The following is a 23157-nucleotide window of genomic DNA, read 5'->3' as shown; positions in this document are numbered from 1 at the left end:
ATGTTGATAGTTCAGTTAGCTTTTTATCTTTTAGACCCTTATTCGATTCGAGTTTGCGTGACGGTTATGTGTTAAATATAGAAGAAGCGATCACAAACATTACTAAAATGAAAAAAATATGTTCTACATGAAAGACTTCAGTGTTCATGATGTGATGCAAATACCTTTCTCTAGTACAGTAGCGCGATTCTCTACAGTCAGTACTATCGAGTATCGAGAGTTTGACATTTAAAATGTACTGCAAACATAGTTCCTAAGGCGCCCGCTAGAGGCGCTGATCAAATTTTCATAAAAAATCTCGATAGCTAGCTGGTTGTCAATAGTCGATAGTAGTAGTTTCGCAGTACAGATGTAAACAAACAAATCTGCTCAAACATTCAACCCAGAAACAGATGTCAAAATACAAAACAAAATTAAATACACGATCCGCACATAAACTAAAGAAGTTTTGGCAAAACATTCGCATATTTTATCACTACAATTTAACAAAAACCCTTCATTTGTGACATTAAGTAGCTTAGAAGCAAATCAATAGTTTGTACAGTCCGACAACTAAGTAGAGTGCCTTGGCATCCACCATTTGTGTAGATTATAATAAAATTATTAGTCTTCTGTATGTTCAAAATAAAGTAGCTGTATTAAACAAATCACCGGCAATTTCATAACTGCGGTTCACTGATGTTTTAATTTCTGAATTTTGTATACCTAAATTAGCCTGCAAGTCTTTACTAAGTTGTCGAACTATAGGAATGCATCGATTCAAACTTGTTGCGATACGTAACCCACTAATAAACATACAGACACAGTTACAGACATACAAATACTCGTTGTATTCTCATTTGTTTCACACATACAAACGACACGGTACAACGCCAGTGACCTATTTTGCCGATGATTCATACATTAAGGTGCAGCCACATCAAACTGCTAGCATGTGGATGCTGTCTGTTAAACGTTTCGACAGGGAAGGATAAAAATACAGGTGTAAATGTGACCTTGACAAGAAGGCAAGTGTTAATGTACCCTAACTAAAGACTTTTTTTCAGCTTTTCAGTTTTAAGACTAATTACTAACTAACAAAATAATTATACAAAAATAATCTTGTATTTTTTTGCTAGATAGGTTATAATTATGAATCAAGGATCTGAATTCAAATAATTCCTATAATTTAACTTATAAAGTTGTCTGTATAAATTTTATCCTGTAAGCGCGTTTTCACGTTAGCACACATTTTTTACTAAACTTTGAATTTAATTCAATAAATATATACCTAATTTGATACATATTTTCATTGGTTTTCTTCACGTTTCACCCTCGTTCTGGCTACAGTCGCTAACTGATCGAAACTAAAATCAAACCTACACGTCTCGTATAACTTCTAAATCATCGTATTTCACAAGCGAATTCGCAGACACAGTGTCCCCTACACCATTATTTTATATTCTCTAATGTAAAACTAAATTAATACGAACTGAAATCTAAACAGTGATAAAACAATGTCTGTGTCGGTTGTCAAACACTGAGTTGTAAACGTCGCCCGCAGAAATTAGGTTATTGTCGTTCTGGTAGACTTGCTGTCACTGACTTGTGTTTAGTCTTGAAAATCTGTCCGAGATTGTATAAATATAATACTGCGAATCCAGTGACTGTACTGACTGGATTCGCGACCGATTCTAAGCGACGCGGCGACGTTGTGAAGCTATGCATTGTACTCGATTTAATATAGCTAATTGGCTGATTAACTGTTCTAACAAAATCATGTATAAACAAAAATAATTAAAAAATAGTTTATAGATCACGATCATATAAATCACGATGGTCAACAGATTAGGACAGATAAAAAATGTTTAAAAGTGTTGCGATAGTATCACATCAAATGAAAAAATTGCCAGAAAAGATTTTTAAGTAACGTGAAAATCATAGCCCTAGTTAAACGTGTACTAAATCAAGAATAGAGTAAATTAGTGGCTAAATGTTTCTGAACAACAAAAGTAAATTAAAATACGTAGTCTAGTGCGAAACTTTAGGGCCAATTCGTTTTTTTTTTGACGATTTGGTGTGGAAGCTGCCTATTCTATTTCCCTTCACACTATATCACCTAAAACAACACCAAATTTATTTCCCATCATTCAAAATCAATCACTCATTCATCCACCATTCTTAAAACTGTTTACATAGCAAAGGTTGAGCAATAGTAATGAATTATCCAAGTACTTAGTGTTTGCTTGTAAACAAATGTACATTGTAATGCCGTTTACTTTATTTATGGTTTCTTGTCGTAACTAAAAGGTTTTGTTATGAAACTACAGATGTGTTACAGCCCTGTTATTTGAGTGAACACTCTGTTTCGTGATGTTAAGCCCTCTTAGGGTGTTGCCACATTTATCGACCGATCGTCGATTGATTGACTTTAATCGACTGAGCCATTGGTGTTGCAATCATTAAAAAAATCTGTCGATCGTTTTCTATTAATTAATAATATAATCTATGTTACTATTGATTTATTATTAAATATTGCATATTATGTTATCGCTTGGTGTCGTCTCTTAGCGAAAGAGTTAATAAATGTGTGTAGATGTTGTCTAATCTATTCTGCCATTAATGCTTTTAATCAGCTATTGAGCGATTGATATAAAATGCAACTTTATAATCATTTATTTATTTTAAAGCATTTCTGAGAGCATTTTTTTATAAGGGCCATGAAATTTACTACTACTCAAATTCTAAAATCAAACTATTACTTAAACTCGATATATATTAAAGTACTATGTTATAACTGTGCTCTAACAAACTTCGCAAGGGGAAAACCCTAGTACTTTAGTTTTATTAGCTGTCTGATAACACAGTCCAATAAATATGATATGATTCAATATTTAAAAACACGATATAAACAGATCGTAACAATATAACAGGCTTACATAAAAATAAACAATAAAACTTTTTAAAAGGATTTTTATTTAATTCTTTAGTGTAGTACTTCCCAGAAGGAAGGTGTGAAAGATATATAATTCTATACCATTTTCACGTGCTTGAGCTAAAAGAAGCTCGTTTTTTTTCTATTAAATTAGGCATACCTACAACTGAATACGAATAAATATTTTATATGCGCAATATGTGGGTATGTTTACATCAGAAAAACCGAATAGATTTACGATAAGACAACAATTTTTATAGTTGCGATACAACACTATTAAATATGCATCAAATTAAAGAAATTTTACTCCCTATGGAAAGACTAGACTGCGTCCGTGGTGCAGTAGTTAAGGCGCCGCTTCGTCCGGAGGTCGTGGGTTCGATTCACTAATAAATTGTTTCGGGTCTGGTTGTACTTTGTGTCCGTAGTTCGTATGTTTGTAAAAGTCTCCATACACAAGAGCGATTCTTAGTGCGGGAGTTGTCTTTTATAAGAATGTGCTCACCAAGACTTCAACAAGCATGCCATAAAACTAGTTCATTAACGCCTTATAGATGCAGCATAACAAATAATGTTAAATCAGTTTAAAAAACTAACATAATACTAAAATAACATACAAAACTGATACAAAATGAATCCCACCTCATTAGGCACTTGATGATTTATGATTTCTTCTACAATGTTAATAGTCTCTATTTCTTTTAAGATTCTATGATGAATAGATACAAATTGTTCGCTCAACATTTGTCATCAGTTCAAAGGGAAAACGCTTTTACAAGTCGAAGGAATGCGAAAGAGGCCGTACGAAAATACGATTCCCATAGCGCCACTTTCTTTTAACTAATATATTTGTCTATTTTAACCAGGTTATTCTGGTATCGCTAAAACCATTTCTCTGGTTTGTCTATAGACTGCATAAACCCGTTCACGCAACAGCGCATTGACTTCCCCAGAAAATCGAGTATTTTACTAGTCAATTGCACTTTTAATTAAATTTGTAGTGAGGCCTATTTATAATAAAGCGTCTGTAATATTAAATGTCTAGTTAAGTGTAAGTTAACAAAACTATATACGCTCTTTTAAAAGGACAAACAGTAGAAGTACTATGACACCCAATGTAAACGTGGATGAAGAAAAAACTTCAGGGTTATAGAAATTGTCGTTTTTTGGCCTCTGCTTATCCTTAAGAGAAATAGGCGTGTTTTATTTTGTATGTATGCATTGTTTCGTACTATTAAAATTTCGCCACTAAAACTAAAACGTTCAACCAATACGGTTACAAAGTAACGCTACTCAACACTACAATATAAAAGTATCGATACAATCTTAGTACGTAGGCATAGACCGTTAGTCTAAATAAAGAGGTACTACATAGTATGTTGAACTGATGATTCATCTGCTTTGTGGTCAGATTTTGTGTCAAAAATATCAATATACCTGCATCCATACATATTATAGCTAATGAATAATGCAAGGAAAGTTTGTAAGGATCGTACTAAGTGGCGTTCTTTGGTCTCTGGTACAGGAAAAAGGCAATAAATATGAATGTATGTATGTTACATAAACATACTAGCTTTAAACTGCAAATTTGTCCATGTGAAAAAGTATCCTATGTATTAATCCAGATTTCAAACTTCTGTGTACCAAATTTCATAATAATCTGTTCAGTAAGTTTTGCTTGTGAAAGAGTTGCAAATATACGCACATCTATCACCACAAACTTTCGCATTTATAATATCAACTTACTTTACAGATGCTTTGATTGCGAGGTCAAGGTATAACAAATTGTTTGTGGTCAACAAGGTGTCAAAATGATAAAACCACTTCAAGTTTTTTGACTTAAACGTTTGCTGTCATACTGACAACCACAGACTTTTTATGGGACCTCCATGGCACAAATCTATAGACCGCCATATAACTTTGTATGTCGACGAAACATACAACGACGTTCGTTGTTTTCCACACTTTTCTCTATTGTCTTTTCTTTTTTTACTGTCCTCGCAGCGGCTTGTTGCTATATTCATACACACATAGTATTTGGGCGCGTACTCTATATTATCACTTAAATAGTCATATTATCGACGTAGAAATAACACGGGCTTTTTAAATAATACGAGTTAAAGTCTTACTATCAAAATTGAAACTTTGTCTTACTATCAAAAGTGAAACGCAACTATCTAAAGTGCATCTATAGTATATTACACATCCGATGACAAAAAAGCTTAAGTCTCAGTCAACATTAAGACCACTTACGCTCTTCCTGCGCTGAAGATGTCACGTAAATATTCATTAACAGTACATAGTCGCTAATGACGTCACAGAGCGCGTAATAAATAAAAAACTACGGAAGCAAAGAGCGAGAAATGTACGAAATGTTCTAGTTTTCTTTTTTGTTTTATGTATTTTCCGGGTAATTTGGGTGTTGAGCTTTCAAGGGGAAAGTGTTGAGGAAAATAAAGGATTGCTACCATTCATTTGGTAGTTGTTTGGTTTCTCTATGGAAATATTTTACAGTGACTTTGCACAGTTTTCTGAGTGGCTGATTGTAATCTCAAAGCAGTGAAATCTGGTATGTACACGCCGGTTATCCAGTAGGAAAAGCGATACTGCCTATAAGCATATATATTTTACTGATTAGCTTTTCCACCACAAACCGATAAATAAATTAAGTTAATTAGATGAAATAGTGAATAACGCAATAGGAATCTGTAGGGATCGTAGCAAGTCGTATGTTTTGGTCTCTGACTATGCCTGTGGGAAAAGGCGTGATTTTATGTATGTTTGTATGTGTGATGCAAGCAAGATGTTTGCATGCAAGTTGCGACCATACTTGTGTCATAATATTTATTATTTACAAATAATAAAACAGAATCGCACATTACCTCATAAACTTTTAAAGGGGCAATATTTAAACGAAAGTTCGCTTTCTCGTATATAAAAGTTTTAATCGGTTCTTTCTGGTTTTCAAAACTATATAATAGATCTAAGATACCATACCGTACTTCATAATTAGGTAAGAAATATAATTATTTCTCTGAATTGTTAAGTCTAACATTGTCTTTTTAAATAATTGAATAGAATAAAACATTGCTTTTCTACCTACCTTCAAAATTAATCCCCACGGAAAAACAAAATCAAAAATGTGCCCATAAAAGATCTAAATCAAAATGAAAATAAAAAAAGAAATATTTTCTAAGCTAGATTATGTAGCCGAAATATCAAGCAAGAAATCTTCATCCCAATACATTCACCTAGTCATAATTGACACATTGTATCAGAATGTAAATAGGCAACAAAGACTTAATTCTCGATTTCAAAACCCGTGCATTTTAAACGGAGCGTGAGTAAGTAGTTTCCGAGAATCCCTGTGACATACAAACAGATGGGAATAATGACTGATTGTTTATTCTATTCGCGTTAGTGAATCCATTTTGAGGGAAGCGAGAAAGTTATTGTAGTTAGGATAATTTCGTTTTATGAAGAAATAAATAGCATTCAAATGACTATGAGTGGACGGACCATGATACAAAATAATTGCCAACACTCCAACAGTCATCCCTCATCCATGAGACCTTAACCAAAGATTTATAATTTTCTTTATCTATTCACACCATTCTTTTCTACTCCAACTTTCTCAGCTACACTGCAAAACGGTCAGAAATATTTTTTATAGATATCTTTAGCTTTTCGTCACATTGTTACTTAGCATCAATAAATAATAAAGAATCTGGAGACAAAACACTGGTATAGTGATTACCCAGCGAAACTTTATATAATAAATCTATGGTGCCAGGTAGATCTAAGGCTTTCAGGCTATTTATGGTATAGAAAATCGTGGATCCATTTCCAGATTATATTTAATTTCCAGACGAAACCCACATTGACATGGGAATGCTATTAAATGATTCATCTATTGCAAATATTACAAAATGCATTTGCTTTCAGAATTCCAAAGCAAATTACCAAAGTTCTCCCGACATGGTATTTGACGTTTGCAATAAACATATCAAATAATCGAGGAATACCAAGCTTTAAGTTCTTGCGTATTATTGTGGTATTCCAGACAAATATAGATCAGAAAATGACAGGTTAGAAAAAGGCAGACCCAAAGAAAACAACGACCAATGAATGTGTATCTACACGTTATGGTCTTCAAATAAGTTTGTTTTCTTGGCGTCTGAAAGCAGATAATGACTGCAACGCTTGACTGGATTCAAATTTACCTACATAAAAGCAGGTGGGGTAATTGACTGTCTGGTTACGAACACTAAACTTAAACATCGACTGCGAATACTTGTATAAATAAATACGCAATCGAAAATAATCGACTCCGGAAATAAGTATTTTAATCTGCAACAAAACGATTAAAATCCTAAAAATACGTAACGCCTCTTTATTTTCTTAAATTGGAACTGGCCAATATTAACAAGGAGCACAAACATTTGTGCATCACCGTCCTTTACGATTAATCTCGAGTTTAGTGACAGTGATTTAAAATAAACACGATTGCCCTTAAGATTTTTAATGCTTCTGGAACAGCTGTTTCGTGATTCACTCGACATTGGCCCCACAAACGGCGGGGAACTCGAGTAATATATTTAAATACAACGCATGGCCATGAATATGATCGCGGATTAACAAAAACCGCCACCGAAATTGTATATTTCGCTAGCATTCGTGAACACAACTGACAAAAATCTCAGTGTATAAACTCAAATAAACTTTGGCAATAACACAAGATCGTTTGTTCTTAAGCTATTTTCTGCCGAAATAAACATCATAACAGAATTTGCAGTGTTTCACTTTGTTGCTCTTTTTGCGGATGTAATCGGGGTCAATAGCAACTACAGAGGATGTTTATGTACTTACATTGTGCTGGTGCAGCGTCAGGACTACGTTGTCGAAGGTGGACGAGTTCGAGAGCGCTTCGGAACTGCCTCGGAGCAACTCGGCCAGCAAGTCGGCTCCGGGCTTCACTCCAACTAACTTCGACGGCGAAGATGTTGCTCTGACGTGAGTAGGACCGCGACCAGTGGTTCGTGTTGATGACATTGCTCCAACACTTGTCTTACGACTAGGCACTGTTGCGTCAGACAAACTCCTTCTGCCAACTTCTACTGAGCGACTCGTTGGTGCCTCCAAATTTTTGCCAAATGGTCCTCTACTAGTAAATTGCTGACGTCTCGCTTCCACATCTGAATTATCAGACGGACTGAATGGAGAAGGCGAGGCGGTCCTGTCTCTGGAGCACGTGTCGCTGTCGGCTTCAGAAGGCGAGTCGCCATATTTCCGTCTCGCTCGGTATGAGTCATCGTCTCTCTCGTCTGAGCTTTGTTGATAAAACCTCGCACGCCTCGCCTTCAACTCTTCGGACCTCGGCCACATCGGGACGGCTGCCTCTGACGGACTTGGTGGTCCATTAGTACAGGAGTCATCTGATTTGTCACCGAGTAACGACGACGTGCGTGTTTCAGCGGATAAACGCATATCTTGCAGAGACGCTTCACTATTTTCACGTCTGCAGCCGTTCACTGACGGTGGACCTTCTTCTTCGCCACCATCGTCACTCGGTGTTGTAATATAAATTCCCTTTCGTCTCTTAGTTTTATCCAACGGTCTACGCCTTTCTCTAGCACCAATCGGGGCCGGTCCAGCCGGGCCCGTGCAAGGATTTTGCACCGCAGCCAGTAAACTAGCAACTTGCTCGCTTGTTATTGTTTCATCCTCTTTGTCGCGATCCAACGATCCATCGGATGCGGCGTCCGATCGTTGTGTCTCCTCCGACGGTAACTCTTTTGACCACTGTTTCACTATACACTCATACACGGGCACAGGTATTAAACTCTCAAGCTCGTTACCCTCCTCAATCGTACTTGGAAAATTAGAACAATCACAGTCCACATTAGCACACACGTTTGACGGGGGAGCGGGGAGAGGTGGAAAAGCAAAAGGCTGGGGTTCGAGCGGCGAAGTACCTTCACTATGAGCTTGTGCACTATCGGCTTGCGAGCCGTCACTTTCTTCGCGAAGTTCGTGTAAAACTCGCGGTGCCATCAATGCAGGCAAACTACCACCCGCCTCGGCCGGGCCCTCCTCCCGCACAGGAGGGATGCGTCGCGGCAGCGGGTGCGTCAGCGACCGAGCACCGAGCTGCTTGTGTGGCGTGTCCGGTGGAGGAGACCGCGGCGCGGGAGATGCATGCGCGAGTAGACCTTCGTCAGACCCTACTGCGGAATCTACAGACGCTACGGATCCACCCTCCGTTGTATTCTCATCAGTTGCGAGACTAACGGTCTCAGCATCGCGACGTTTAGCACACGCGGACTCTGCCCCTGACTTAGCAGGGCGCTTTCCGAAATCGAAAATCGACTGTTGCCGAGGACCGCGGTAGTATTTGTCCTGTGCGAAGTCACCCTGGGAGAACGACGCGCTGCGGTACGGAATTGTCTTTTGTGCGTAGGAGCCGACGATCGAGCGCGGTTCTACGCGAACCAGGGTGATGTTGTCAGTATCGAAGTCATCGCAGCGGTCTACGGAGACGCCGCGCGGTGGGCTGTGCCGGTGGCGGGAGCGGGGCGGCGGCACCGGCGGCAGCACGGGCGCCGAGTGCGGCGGGGGCGGCGGCGGCGGCGGAGGCGGCGGCGGCGCAGTGTGGGCGCGCGGCAGGAGGCGCTCGGTGAGAGCCTGCAGGCCCTGCAGGCGCTGCTGGCGCGACGAGGGCCGCTCGTCGCGCGCGCCGCGGCCCAGCCGGCGTTGGATACGATCCAGCGTGCGTCGATCGGGCTTGGCGCGGCCGAGGCACGCCGCCACCGCCTCCTCGGAGCAGCAGCGGCAGGGACAGGCCCGCGGCGGCGGAGCGCGGCGCACGGCGTAGCGCACCGCGCCCAGCGTCACGTACGGGGACCTGCGCACACGACGCCGATATATTTAGATGCGGGAACGAGCGCGCGCGCGGCTCGCCGAAAAGCTTGGCGGCAAGTGCGACAGATTTAGAGCGGGCGAGCTTCCCCCGCGACTCGCCGCTGAATTCCGGGAGGATTCCCCGCGACCCACTCCGCTACGGTTCAACGGTTATATCGGACCAGATGACTCGTGTCCGAAGACGTCTTTGCGCTTTGAAGAGCGTTATAATTGACAGTCCGCCGCTAAAAGATCCACATACTAACGATGTAGTGCAAACATTAGTAAGCGTCTGGGTAACAGCAGGTGTCGGACAGACAGACGGAAGACGCGTCGTCTATAAATAGTGGAACGTTGGCGATTTGGCGACACGACGACCTCGCACCAATGTTTACAATATTCGTACTTGGTTACTGTTTGATGTCGACAGGGTATTTTTGTAACAGTTCTAAAAGCACTCAAATTCAACCTAGTACTATCATGAACTCCTTTACTCAACTCTATCGTCAAAGTCATAATCAAAAACAGTGATAGAGTAATACCTGGAGTATTCGCGCCTCCTCCTAGCGCCATCTGGCGGTGATCGCGGGCGCGCGTCGGACGCCATGGGCAGGTCACGTGACGCCGCGCATGCTGCGCCCGCGCACCCTACACACACTGCAACAATAACAACACAATATAATTACAAGCTTTGGACTTCGACACTCTGATAAGAAAGTATGTAGTAGCCTTATATAGAAGGTGCTTGCAGTAGTCTAATTATAAATACCTACTCTTACAGTAAGTCGCGAGTCATATTTATTTAAGCCTAGATGTGTAACAGTCATCTAAAAATTACACAAAAGTTATGATTCGCAAATTATGTGTCATTGGTTGGATTTAAATGCTGATACCCTAAGAAAATATATTTATGGAACTTTTATAAGCCACTAACGATTAGTAGACACTGAAACTTAAAATAATCCTAAAGACATCTACTAAGTTTGAAAACACCGGTTCGATTCCCAGACCAATAACAGTGTTATCGTGATTTCGTCGATGGTAACTGCATCGCACCTTTATCATTTCCACATTCAAAATTACAATCAATGGTATTGACACCTTTCTTTGTGTAGTTGTTTATTGGTATGTAAAAGTTCTCGCGATGGAGGAGCAATTCTTAATACTGTAACTACTAAAACTAGGAGTTCTCCTATCCTTATTATTTTTATAATATTTTTGTCTTTTTTTTGTAGGTAGGTATATAAAGTGTAAATTTTGCTTATTTTTAATGTTTTTCTAGACTAAAATGCACATCGACTATAAAAACAATGCTGGAGATGTCTTCCTTAACTTTTACAGTGTTTTGTTGGTGTTGTGCTCACCCACTCATAAACGGCCGAGCTTAGGCACGAGCTATAAACCATCGTGAAGTACGTTAGTGGAGTAATGGCCTAAACACCATGTTCAAACCGACTAATTGCAGTTTGTTTTATACATGGTTTAAGAGCTTCATGTGTTGGTAGTTTACCCTAAACTTTTAGACTATTCGCTCTGTACTTTTTGACATAGTTTTCTAGTATTTTGACTTGAGACAGAATTACATACGTGTACTTCCTAGTATTATATACGGTGCATATATTTAATACTTAACTAAATATTAACGTTTATCCTATTTCAATAAATAAGGAGTTCGGAGTTGTTTCCAGGTCGAGTGACGTATTCTAAGGTACATTGCCTATGTATTTCATAAAAGGATTCAAAAAAGATTTTTGGTTAAATCATTGTTTTACTATATTTTTTTGTAATTATTTCAATATTTCGTTTTGTTTTGAATTGCATTCTATATCAAAACAATAGCACAAAAGAACGAGCAATAGATACAAGTAACGCCATCTAGCTAAACGTATTAGAACTATGTTATAGGGCGGGCGGCGATAACCGGTATTGATCAGTTTATTTCATGGTGTTCCCTGGGCGGGCGGGGAAAATGCTTCCTTATTAATTCGACAGAGGGCTCTGCTAACAGTTTTGTAATAAAATAAGTATTCTTTGTGAAGAATGAATTTGAAGTTGAAATGAATTTGTGAAGTCTGAATTTGTAGTTATAGGTTATTGTTTTTTTATGCACTAGTTACAAAAAGATTTGATGTGTAAGAAGATTTAACTTTATGTATAATTATTGTGATATCTCTTCCACTGCCACGGTTGCTCTGTTAGAAACGAATCTCTATTCGGAAATAAGTACGGAAATAAGCACAGTTCAATTTGGTTTATTCCAATACACGAATAATAAAAACTAAAATATATTTTAAAACTAACAGTCTAAATGAACACACAACTGCAATTAATAAAATCATTTCATCATCATACGATCGACCTTCAATGCAATTCGCATCAATTATTTCCGATGTTAAAACGATATGCATTACAGTTTATTGAGAATACGTCAATGCAATATCTTAATTAAAAACTAAAAGACCTATCGACAACTGGCTAGCTATCGAGAAATTGAGTATGAAATTCTGTAACGTGATCCTCTACAGTCGGTATTGTCGAGTATCGAGAGTTTGACATTAATATGCCTGCTAGAGGTGCTGATCAGATTTTGTTGGAAAATTTCTCAATTGCTAACCGTTTGTCGGTAGTCGGTAGTAAAGAATGTACCTACTGTAGCGCGATTCTGTACAGTCGGTGTTGTCGAGTATCGAAATTTCGACATTAAAAATGTACTGCCAAAATAGTTCCTACGGAGCCCTTTAGAGGCGCTGATCAGATTTTCATGAAAAATGTCTCAATAGCTAGCCGGTTATCGGTAGTCGATAGTGGTAGAGAATCGAGCTACTGATCAACACTTTTAGCGGGCAGTGTAGGAACTATTTTTGCGGTACAATTTAAATATCAATCTCGATACTCAATAGTGCCGGCAGTAGAGAATCGCGCTACAGGATTGCCAGGAGGACAATATTACAGTATTAAAACAACATCAACTTTTCTTCAAAAGAAAAAGAGGTGACTAGAAGTAATAAAATAATGTAATAAGTTGACCTTCCTACATACATTGTCCATCTTTATACACAAAGCAAGCCAATAATGTTCAATTTCCCACTACATAAATTTCCCTTAAGTGCCAAATTAATATCACACAACATATGTATGGAATAAAATCATACGAGGCGAGAAGGAAGTCATTATTCTGAATGTTGAGATGTTTTATATTTCCCTATAATGTTACTTTATTTCGATTTAAAAGCAATATATTAATTATACTGTTTACTTGGTTGGATACATTGTAAAATATTCTGCATAAAGTGTTTTTATGCATTACAGACTTTGTCAAAGAATAATACTTACTACATAAATAGAGACTTGATTTTTTTTGTTAAATAATTGTTTATGAAGTGTCATGAAAGAAAACGTGTTATTACAAGATATTTATGGTTAACCTGTTTTTGTATTAATTTTTACACTTGAATCGTTTCGGGTACTTTTTGTTCCGTTATTTGTGTGTTTCTAAAAACCGAGCAACTAGAGTACAGGGGTTTGTCTTTTCATAGAGAACTAGAAAAGGGACTTCCGATTACCTCGATTTTACTAAGTACTAGTTTCACACAAAGATCATTTTCATATTTATTTGTTTGCATCTATTATTTAAATCATAAAGCATAGTGGAAGCCCAATATTTTCAGTCCAATAATCAAAAGATATATGTCTTAAACTCTAAAGCTAATCAAATATAATTCTCGATCGCATTCACACACCTGCATTATGTCAGCAGGTAAGATAACACTGTACGTTGAACCGGCGGCCTTGCGCTGCGGCTGAGCAGGCTCCTAACCGCAGCGCCCACACGCTCTACGATTGTCACCACGCTTTGTAGGTTAAATAGCAAACTTAGATTGTTAGATAAATTTTAAGTTATAATCCTACTTATATTTAAAATTCGGTAATAATCCTACTTATATTTAAAATACGGCCATTACGAGAATGGACCTCCATTCTCACATTTTATTGCATTCGAGTCACAATCAGTCAAGCTACGTCTAGCAAAACCTGGAAAATGGATTCTAATGGAATTAATCACATAGACGGTTGATAAGTTGGATAGATAATGGATAACTTTTCTTCCGTAAAATATTTTCCACGTGAACGAAGCGTTAAGCGGAATACGGGCCGAAACTACATTTGTAATTGACGTTTTACTTTTTTTATTTGTACAATTTTGATGACCGCTGCAACCTCCTGCAAACTTCTTTAGCTTAATTTACATTGATGCAAGCAAACCAGTTAGAATTACAACGATCCTATTGTTTTTAAAAAATAGATATCACTGATATTTTTATGTACTATAATTTTCCTACTTATCAAACGACAGACAAAAGCAGTCAAAACAGTCTCAAACTACATTAAACATTAAAAAGTTCAAACGATTAACTCGGACAACTCAACCAAAATCACTTTCAGCCTATTTCAAGCATTTTCTTCCATAATAAATTGGTATACGAGACCATTAAAAGTCTTTTTGAGTATGTGTAGGGTTGCCATGCTGTTAAAAGACAGTCCTCAATATGAGTCTTATTTCGCTTTGGTAAAAATTTCATTTGTCCCTACCATTTATGACTTAGATGACCTAAATTGAAACACATAATCTGTGTTTCAATTCAAATAATTACACAAATTTTGACTAGCCTTAATTATAGTTTTATCTGTTGTCACCTACCGAGGTGTGCTATTTACAAAAGATCTCTGTTAGATGGATCACAACAGATACAGGGCGAACTTTTTGCTTAAATATGTAAATACATTTTATGGATCAACGAACCCTGAATAGCTCAATATCAAATAGAACACCTGTCTGATACTGACAGAAACTTAAGTTCAAATTCACTCGTACCATCATCCTTTTACAATATGTTTTGTACAAGAAACAGGCCGACTGTAAATAAAAGATTTCCAAGAATTCTTCGAGAAGAAGAATTCTTCGGCTTTAACTTAAGCTAAACACGTGGCAACCTTAACCGACGTAACATAAAGCGGAGTTCCGAAATAGTTGATCACTTACGGCTTCAGTTTCAAAGGGAACTCCGATAATGGTTCCCATGTTAAAAGACTGATTTACAAGAGCCATCTGATTAGTGACGTGTCGAAAGATATTATCGATCGAGAGAGTGGTGTAAAAATATTTCTCATAATAAATATTTTGATGAGTAAACAGCGTGTAAGTCAGAAGTGTATTTTGTTAGTAGTATAAGTTTAGTTAAGGCGCTAGTAAACTATCGGTGATTTACGCGATTTAGATTTCTGATGTGGGAATTTATTTAATACCTGCCTATTATGATGAACTTGATGGGCTATGTAAAAATTTTGAGGGAGCTAGAACAATCCGACACTAGAATCTTATCTAAGTATCGAGTTCAGGTAAAGAACTACATTTTTGATAAGTATAACTGATAATATTATATAAATCAACAAAATTAAATAGGCGCAGTTTTGGATATAGCACGCGAGAAAACCCCTTAGTTTTAAGTCATTCTTTAATAAATAAATAATATGTATAAAAGTAATTTCCTTATATAAGTGAAAATCATTTTGCGAAAAAGTTTCGTATAAGCATGTTGATATTTAAAGTTAAACTAGTCCATCAGACCATAATCTGTTTTCGATAAATCCAGTATTTATTCAGATGCCACTTTTTACAAACTTTACGTTGCGGAATCATCAATTTCTTACACTACACCGATTTCAAATACAAACAAAACACGTTTCTGCGAATTTCGCAAGTTTAAGATATAATGGTACAATACATTCACCTTTCCGCGAAATCTACTCATAGTAACTTTAACACCTACAATGTTAGCGTAAAAAATACCAGATGCACACAAAGAAATCGTAAAAATATGAATAGTGTTTGTATTCTAAGATAATATCAAAATGCTGTTAGTATGTTTTTGTATGTACCTAGAACTACTTCGAAATTATCTTTTTCATAGCCACGAAAATATGTACTCTTTTTTTTTAGAGTTTATCATTCTGACACAAAACCCGGATTAAGCTCAAAAGTATTTGGTTGTCTAACTCTACTTGTATTTCGCTAAATCAACTACCATTCAAAGAATGCAGAATTATTTCTTATATTCTCACTTCTGAATTCTCACTCTTCGTATAACAGTAGTGCGATTCTTTTCAGTCGGTACTATCGATTATCGAGAGTTTGACACTTAAAATGTACTGCAAAAAACTATTTCTACAGTGCCCGCTAGAGACGCTGATCTGATTTTTATCCAACCTTTTTCAATTGCTAGCAAGTTGTAGATAACCGATGTTGTCGCATAGTAGTTTTCGGTTATATGCTGTTCAAAACAAACATTATAATGTTATTTATGAACTGTATACAATCTATACTAAGAAATGTTATGTGTATTGTAATATAAACCTGCAGATCAGCACATATCTTGTTTCGTAGTTCCGATTATAGTTACGTTATCATTTGAATACGTACTACGACTGACTAGCGTCTGTCGTCTTCATTAGTTGAAAGACGAATTGATAGAAATCGCTTAATTAATGTTAGGGTCACTGGTTTAAGGTCGCCATCCTGTTGTTATAATATAAATATACTTCTATGTGGAAGTAAACTTTGTTTCTATATGAGTGCGGTAAACCTTTTACTTAAGTTGTTATTCTAAAAAAATACCGAACTGTAATCGAAAAATATTTCTTTAAACATATATTTTTGAAATTTCATTTCAGGAAACTTCAACTTAAACATGTAATTAAAACTTAGTACTCTTTAGAGCTAAGTTTTTAATGTATTTTTTTTATTTTACGTAATTTAAGTAATGTACCTTTCCTTGCCTTCGAATTTGATTAACCGTTATGCTTAGTTTAAGCTTGTTTATTAAGCTCTAAATAAAAAACAAACCGACCAACATATTTTCAAATGAAAAACCAATCCGAATAGATAACGATCTACCGATACCTTATTAAATAAAGTACATCTACATCTTCATAATAGAAAACTCACCACAATCTCACACCTCGCACGGTGATCTATAAATAGAAGTACAAGTCTATTAAAATAAGGAATCATACGGGACTATCTATTCTCGTAACTAACTACGTGTGAGTATTTGAGTTAATATAACAAGTGATTTGAATAAAGTATAATGAGATTGAAAGATTATAAACATTGTTTTGTTTGAATGATGTAAAAATACTTGGAGTTAGTTTCGTGTTTTTCATTTTTAACTGTCTACAAGACAACTCAAGTATACTTTATTAAGACGACATTTTAGTCAGTGAAGTCAATAATTGCACAAAATTTTGACTAATATTGAAGGCTTAAAAAGGATTTGGGTCAAAAAGCACAGTAAAGTCACAAACGGAACACATTATTTTGTAATTCACAAATTTTATGATTGTCTACATTCGCTCTGTATTCTCTATTCACGTTTGCAAATTCTTAAAACCCGTTAAAGCGTGTTAATAAGCGCCTTCTACGTAAACTTTAAATAACTGCAGCTAACTTAGAAGGCTTCATAGTCAAATCGAATATACACAAAGATGGAGCTGAACCAAAAGTTAGGAACCACCAATTGAGGTGCAATCTTCTTTCATATCAATTCTTAATTGACTTAACTCCTAGGCCCTTTCGTTACGCTCACACAGAGGTCGTAGTTCATTATCAAAATCGTCTGTTTCTAGTGGTTCAGTTCATTATCAAACCGCCTGCTAGATTTCAAGGTTCAACAATTATAATACACTACAAAAGGATTTGAGCAATATGTTCTAGACTTTGAGAAATTTACGCAATATTTTTGTTGCATTTAATGTCGTGATGTACTGTGATAGCTGAGTCTTAGAATTCGCCTCACCAATCACTTTTCTGTTTTGTATCTATACTAATATTATAAAGCTGAAGAGTTTGTTTGTTCGTTTGTTTGAACGCGGTAATCTCAGGAACTTCTAGTCCAATTAAACATGTCATCACGCTACGACCAATAGGAGCAGAGTATCAGTAACAAATGTTACAAAAACGGGGAAAATTATGACCCATTCTCTCATATGTGACGAAAGCGAAGTTGCGCGGGTCAGCTAGTGGAATGATAAAGTAACTCAGAAAACCATAATGCTGAAAATTTGCTTGCCAGAGCGTTCTTTAAATCAATAAAAGAAAGAATGAATGAGAAATATTGAAGAGTTAAACGTCCCTATATTGCACAAGGTGCACCATAGTGAAGTCTATGAGTAAACTCTCCCTCAATCTGGGAGGAGACTCTTGCCGAGCAATAGAACAGCAATAAGTACTTTATTTTTATTTCAGTCTTTACGCTCGATACTACGATTCGCGATCGATAGTTCGTAGTTATGATTTAAGAGATTTGTTGAAAAGTTTATGTAGTGAATATTGGAGCAGTTGTGTAAGTCTTGAAGATATTTGGGTCAGAATTGCAAAATGAAAGAAATATAGACTGTTAGAATTTGATAAATAGGGCAAGCAAATCTCAACGCAATGTGACTTTAGACAACGAAAAAACAAAAATACATGTTCAATTTGTAGTGTGTATCCTTAAATTTATTTTTCAAGATGGACAAAGATTTCCCAAGTAAATATCGCAAAAATAAAAAAAAGGGCTGAATGAGGAGATCAGCATAAAAGATTGGTATACAAGGAAGCTAATGCCGTCTTAGAATTAATCTATTCAACATTTCTTAAAAATATATTATGGTCCTATACACAGATTTGACTACATCAAAAACATATTACTAAAGAAACAAGGCTGAATACCACATTAAAATTAAGTACGAACCATTGTCACTACAGTTACACATTAAAAATCACACCAAACTACCAAGGAAGTGTGCAGAAGACAGTGTAGTGCATTAAAGCGCATGTTTCACGGAAACACTTGGCGTGAGTCCACGGCCTGGTCGGCACCAGATTTATTGAGAACCAGAGAACTTCCGACTATGAGAGATATTGAGAGGAATTTGAAGAACTTTGTGTGGTATAAATGTATTGATTTGTCACGCTTTGGTAACATTGTCTTTGTTAATACTAAAATCTTGTGTTTATTCTGCTTTCGACGTTCACACAAACTTGAAATCAATAGTTCTTTGTCGGTACGCTGTAGTCGGATTTAGATAGAAGAAGAAAATCGCTTCTAAGAGTCTTAAATGGTTATTCTTTTTAAAGAATATTTAAGAGTTCACTTTATTCAAATTACGAATTGATGGTGGTTTAGGTAAATTAATACTGGAAAATTAACAGACGTATATGAAGCAATAGAAGTTTAAATAATAGTATTAATTAGTAAGTAGCTCACTAGCTACTAATACTACTCACAGTACTGTACAGTTAAATTTCTAAAGAATCTTTTAAAAGATAAAGTTGTATTTACCTTACAGCTAATTCTTGTTCGATTCAAAGATGTCTACAAGTTCAACCGATAGGTATGTACATATTTATAGAATTCTTGATCTCAGGTCGTCTAATTTTGTTCACTCTCCGACATTTTCGCTTTATTTCAGACCTGTGATTCAATATTGAGTTCTTCTAACTAATAATAAATGTGTTCAGGTAACAGATTACAAGGAATGTCAGTAGAAGTATTTGGGTATTTGAATTAAATAGTGATATTTTCGTGGAATCATAGATTGATACTAAAGATAATTGTTACGTATCCCGGTTCAGTTATGCTACGTTTAGATACAATTGTCTGTATCGCGATTCTTTACAGTCGGTTCATTGAGTATCGAAAGTTTGACAATGAGAATGTACTGCAAAAATAGTTCTTACGACGCCCGTCAGAGGGGCGTCGATGACAAGTCGGTTGTCGGTAGTCGATATAGAGAGAATCGAGCCACTGTATATGATAGAAATTATTTTTCGTTCCTTTACAAATACTAGGACATTTGTCCATTTCTAATAATGCATCAAATCGTGAAATTTAAAAAAAACTATGTATCATCTAGTTCTCTTCTTTGAAAACGTCGAACTCAATTCAAAAGGTTATACGATAGTTTGGAAAACTCGTAGTCTACCACTACCACTCTCACTACTGAAAACTAGAAAATACATTGTTATTATCCAACTTTCTGAGTCATTTTACATACAACAAAAACTCTGAATTTAGTTTAACGTTTAATCCACTATGCCTTTTACCTACCAATTTAAATCTCATAATTTATTTTTACGACATAAATATAACGAAATAAAATAAATTGCTTAAAACTACGCAAAAAGTTACCGCATTCTTTATAAGATTAATCTATAAAAGACTCCATACAAAGAAATACGAATCTATTTGAAAGGATTATGTAAATTCGATGTGATGTTTGTGTTATAAATTAGGATTCCGTCTATAATTCGATCTACTTACGTCCAGTTATTTGTTAAAGCGAATTGGAGCGATTTAACTTTTAAATTATGTTGCGAAAAAAATCTTGGATAGGTAAGCAAGAATGCTATGGCGCCGGGAGGTATTTATCCGGGTTCTGTTTTTTTTTTTATAAAGTGATCATTGTTTTTGGCAGATGCTTTCAAGTTACTGTATTAAAAGAATTCGATATTCACTAGGAATAAAAAAATGTGCTTTGCTATTTAAACTTAATGGCTATCTTTAAGGATGGTAATTACAAAGCAAGCGAGAGTCATTCCCTTCGTCGAAAAAGTATCTGGATTTTACAAATGCTTTAAAATAAAGTCCAAACACATTGCCTAGTAGTGGAATTGTCAAAAAGAATTTTACGATTAGACGAGACTATAGCCACAACCAAAACAAATTCAATCTCAGCATTCGTGAAATTTAGGTGAAGATAATATTAACAGCATAAACTCAATAACTGGCGCATCGCCTACAACATGCCGTTTATCACTTGATTACGATACGCGTAGGCGCATAATCTCCTCACACATCATCTATACTTTTATTACACGAATACCTAATAAAACTTACATCTTTATTTCAAAAAAACAATGTTTACTACCTATCAGTTGACGCTCTTCGACAATTTCGCATCTTTTATTCAAAGCACAGTGGGCCGTTTCAACGTTTTCGTGGAAAAAAGTATGTACCAAACATGGTCGTGAATATTTTCACTTACACTTTGTTTCGTTATTTCTGTGCGTAGTAAACCGTGCTCACGGTCTAATATTGGAAACGTAAGACGTGGGCGACGATGCAGTGCTTTTCTTTAAAACCCGATTATAAAAAGAAATTTTTAGTCCCCACATGTCGTCGAACTAAACTCGACCTTGTACCAAAGTGGTACGTGTCAATTTAACTCTTGTTAATATCGAAAATCCGTCGACGACCTACAAAATTTGTTGGACACTTTTAAGAAAAATTTGTGAGTATTTAATATACAAAAATAAACGGACATCAGAAATATCGTTAGTGACTGATTTTTATATTTAACAGAACCGTTTCATAATAAGTTTATTAATATTACTATTATAAAACATAACTCAAAACTTTTAAACGAGCAGGTATCCTCAATTTAATGCTCGAAAATCGTTTATACTCTATTTTTCACCATCAAATGCACAAAATAAAGAATTTATAACATTTCGTTATTGACAAAATGAAATGTTAAGTTTTCTTTTAATAGTTTAGTTATAATAATCTTCATTTCAAAATAAGTTTAAATGGCTACATCTGCAACGGAAATACCTGGCGCGACTTTGCTTCCGATATTTAATACCCATACAGTCTGTAAGAATCGTATGTCATGACGTTACGTAGACTCCGACTATCCCCATAAGGAAATGTAAAGGTAAAAGTTTGATATTCTGTAGGCACAGATGGATACGGTCCGTAATAACCAAAATTGCTGAGAAAAATTGTTTGGGTGCCCAAAATCTAACTTTATATTTTTGAAAAATTGATCTTAGTATATATCAAGTATATTATAATGATATCTACATAAAAAGACGAAATTAGAAGTAAGAAGAAATTCGTGACCTTTGATTACCAACGCGCCGTTTTGGATCTTCAGCAGTCATGAAGTCATTTTGTAATAGAATCAGAACGATAGGCAATGCTCGTTTATATTAACGCAGGACCGAAAATAAACAAGGAAAACTGTATTTAAACATAAATTAATACACTGTCTAGTTCTAAGAAATATAGGCGTCAAGAAAAAATAATCTTACATCTTCAGCAGTTTACATATTTAAATAAATTCATAACAAACATTTCTACAGTATATTATTATTATCGCGTTCACAAAGCATGTAATTGTCGCCTATTTTCGGCGCACGCGCACCTAGTAAATGACTTATTGCTGAACGCCTAGACGGAGTGGCAACATATCGACGGCGCGGCCAATGACGTCGTGACGAAGTGTCTGTTTTATTTCAGGGTTACGAGTTTGATTCCCGCGAGAAGTCAATAACTTTATAGCCAAGTGGAACATGTCTGATATTCTATCTAGTTTTTTGTGGAAATTTTGCCTGTGTTTATGAGTTCGTTCTAGATCTATATGTGTGCTAATTTATTAATAAATCACGGTTGATGCTTTCTTTTTGTCGGCTGGGCAACGTCAACTGAAATCCATTAGGCACAAAAAGTAAGACTATGTAAACAATAGAGGCTGGAAAAAATCTAGTACATTTTCATAAACATAATAGATTAGTTCATAATCCATTGCACCTGTTTTAATTCTTTTTTACAATTTTGCAATGAAAACGTAAGGCATTGCACGGTGAGTTAGATTATCCATTTATTTACCACTTTATAGTCATTAGAAATTTAATTTGAGACTATAGCCAGTGTTAATTGCAGCGATACGTCAAGCAAAAGGAAAATTCATATTTGCGTTTATTTCCTCTAGATACAAAATAAACCTACTCTGCAAAATTTAAAAAAAAAACACTTAGAAGTCATAATACATTTTCAATACAAAGTGACACAGGATATCCTAACAAACAGTAGGTAAGTGAATGACTATTTCTATCATTGAACCCATAACCCAATTATCCCATACCTACTCGGATCTAACTGTTTCAACCCACAATAACACAACGACCGTTTTATTGTTTTACGATACTTCTGATTAATGATATTTTGGCCAGACATCCTACAACCCGCCCACTGTGTGTCAAGTTGATGTTAAATTGTGAATTATTTAGTCGAACTACAATAAAATCATTGTATATTATATCCTGTTTAATCGATTTTCGTAAATCAAACAACAAAGCTTTTGTAAGAAAATAATTAAGGAATAAATAACGAAATGGCAGTGCATAGTTAGTTAATATTAGGGCTGTCAACTTGTAAAGCGGAATTATGAAGTAAAATTTATGTCCAAAGCAGAGTATAAAAGCAGACTGTTTTTACAGTTAACAATATAATGTAATA

The 23157-nt window shown here is 36.0% G+C and overlaps 1 protein-coding gene across 2 annotated transcripts in view; it reads right to left on the bottom strand.

Annotated features, from left to right (window-relative positions):
* Positions 1 to 23157, bottom strand: part of LOC142981996 (rho guanine nucleotide exchange factor 17) — a 132278-nt gene that overhangs the window by 76780 nt on the left and 32341 nt on the right. For both annotated transcript variants that reach the window (XM_076128213.1, XM_076128214.1), the window contains exons 2-3: positions 10357 to 10471; positions 7784 to 9818 (exon numbers count right to left, since the gene is read on the bottom strand). In XM_076128213.1, the coding sequence (XP_075984328.1) occupies positions 7784 to 9818; positions 10357 to 10421 (2100 nt within the window). In that variant the 5' untranslated portion in view covers positions 10422 to 10471. The remainder of the gene's footprint in view (positions 1 to 7783; positions 9819 to 10356; positions 10472 to 23157) is intronic.

The sequence above is a fragment of the Anticarsia gemmatalis genome, chromosome 21 (assembly GCF_050436995.1).
Source record: "Anticarsia gemmatalis isolate Benzon Research Colony breed Stoneville strain chromosome 21, ilAntGemm2 primary, whole genome shotgun sequence".
NCBI classification, from domain to species: Eukaryota; Metazoa; Arthropoda; class Insecta; order Lepidoptera; family Erebidae; genus Anticarsia; species Anticarsia gemmatalis.
Note: the sequence above shows the minus strand (reverse complement) of the source record. Positions and strands in the feature narration are given on the sequence as shown.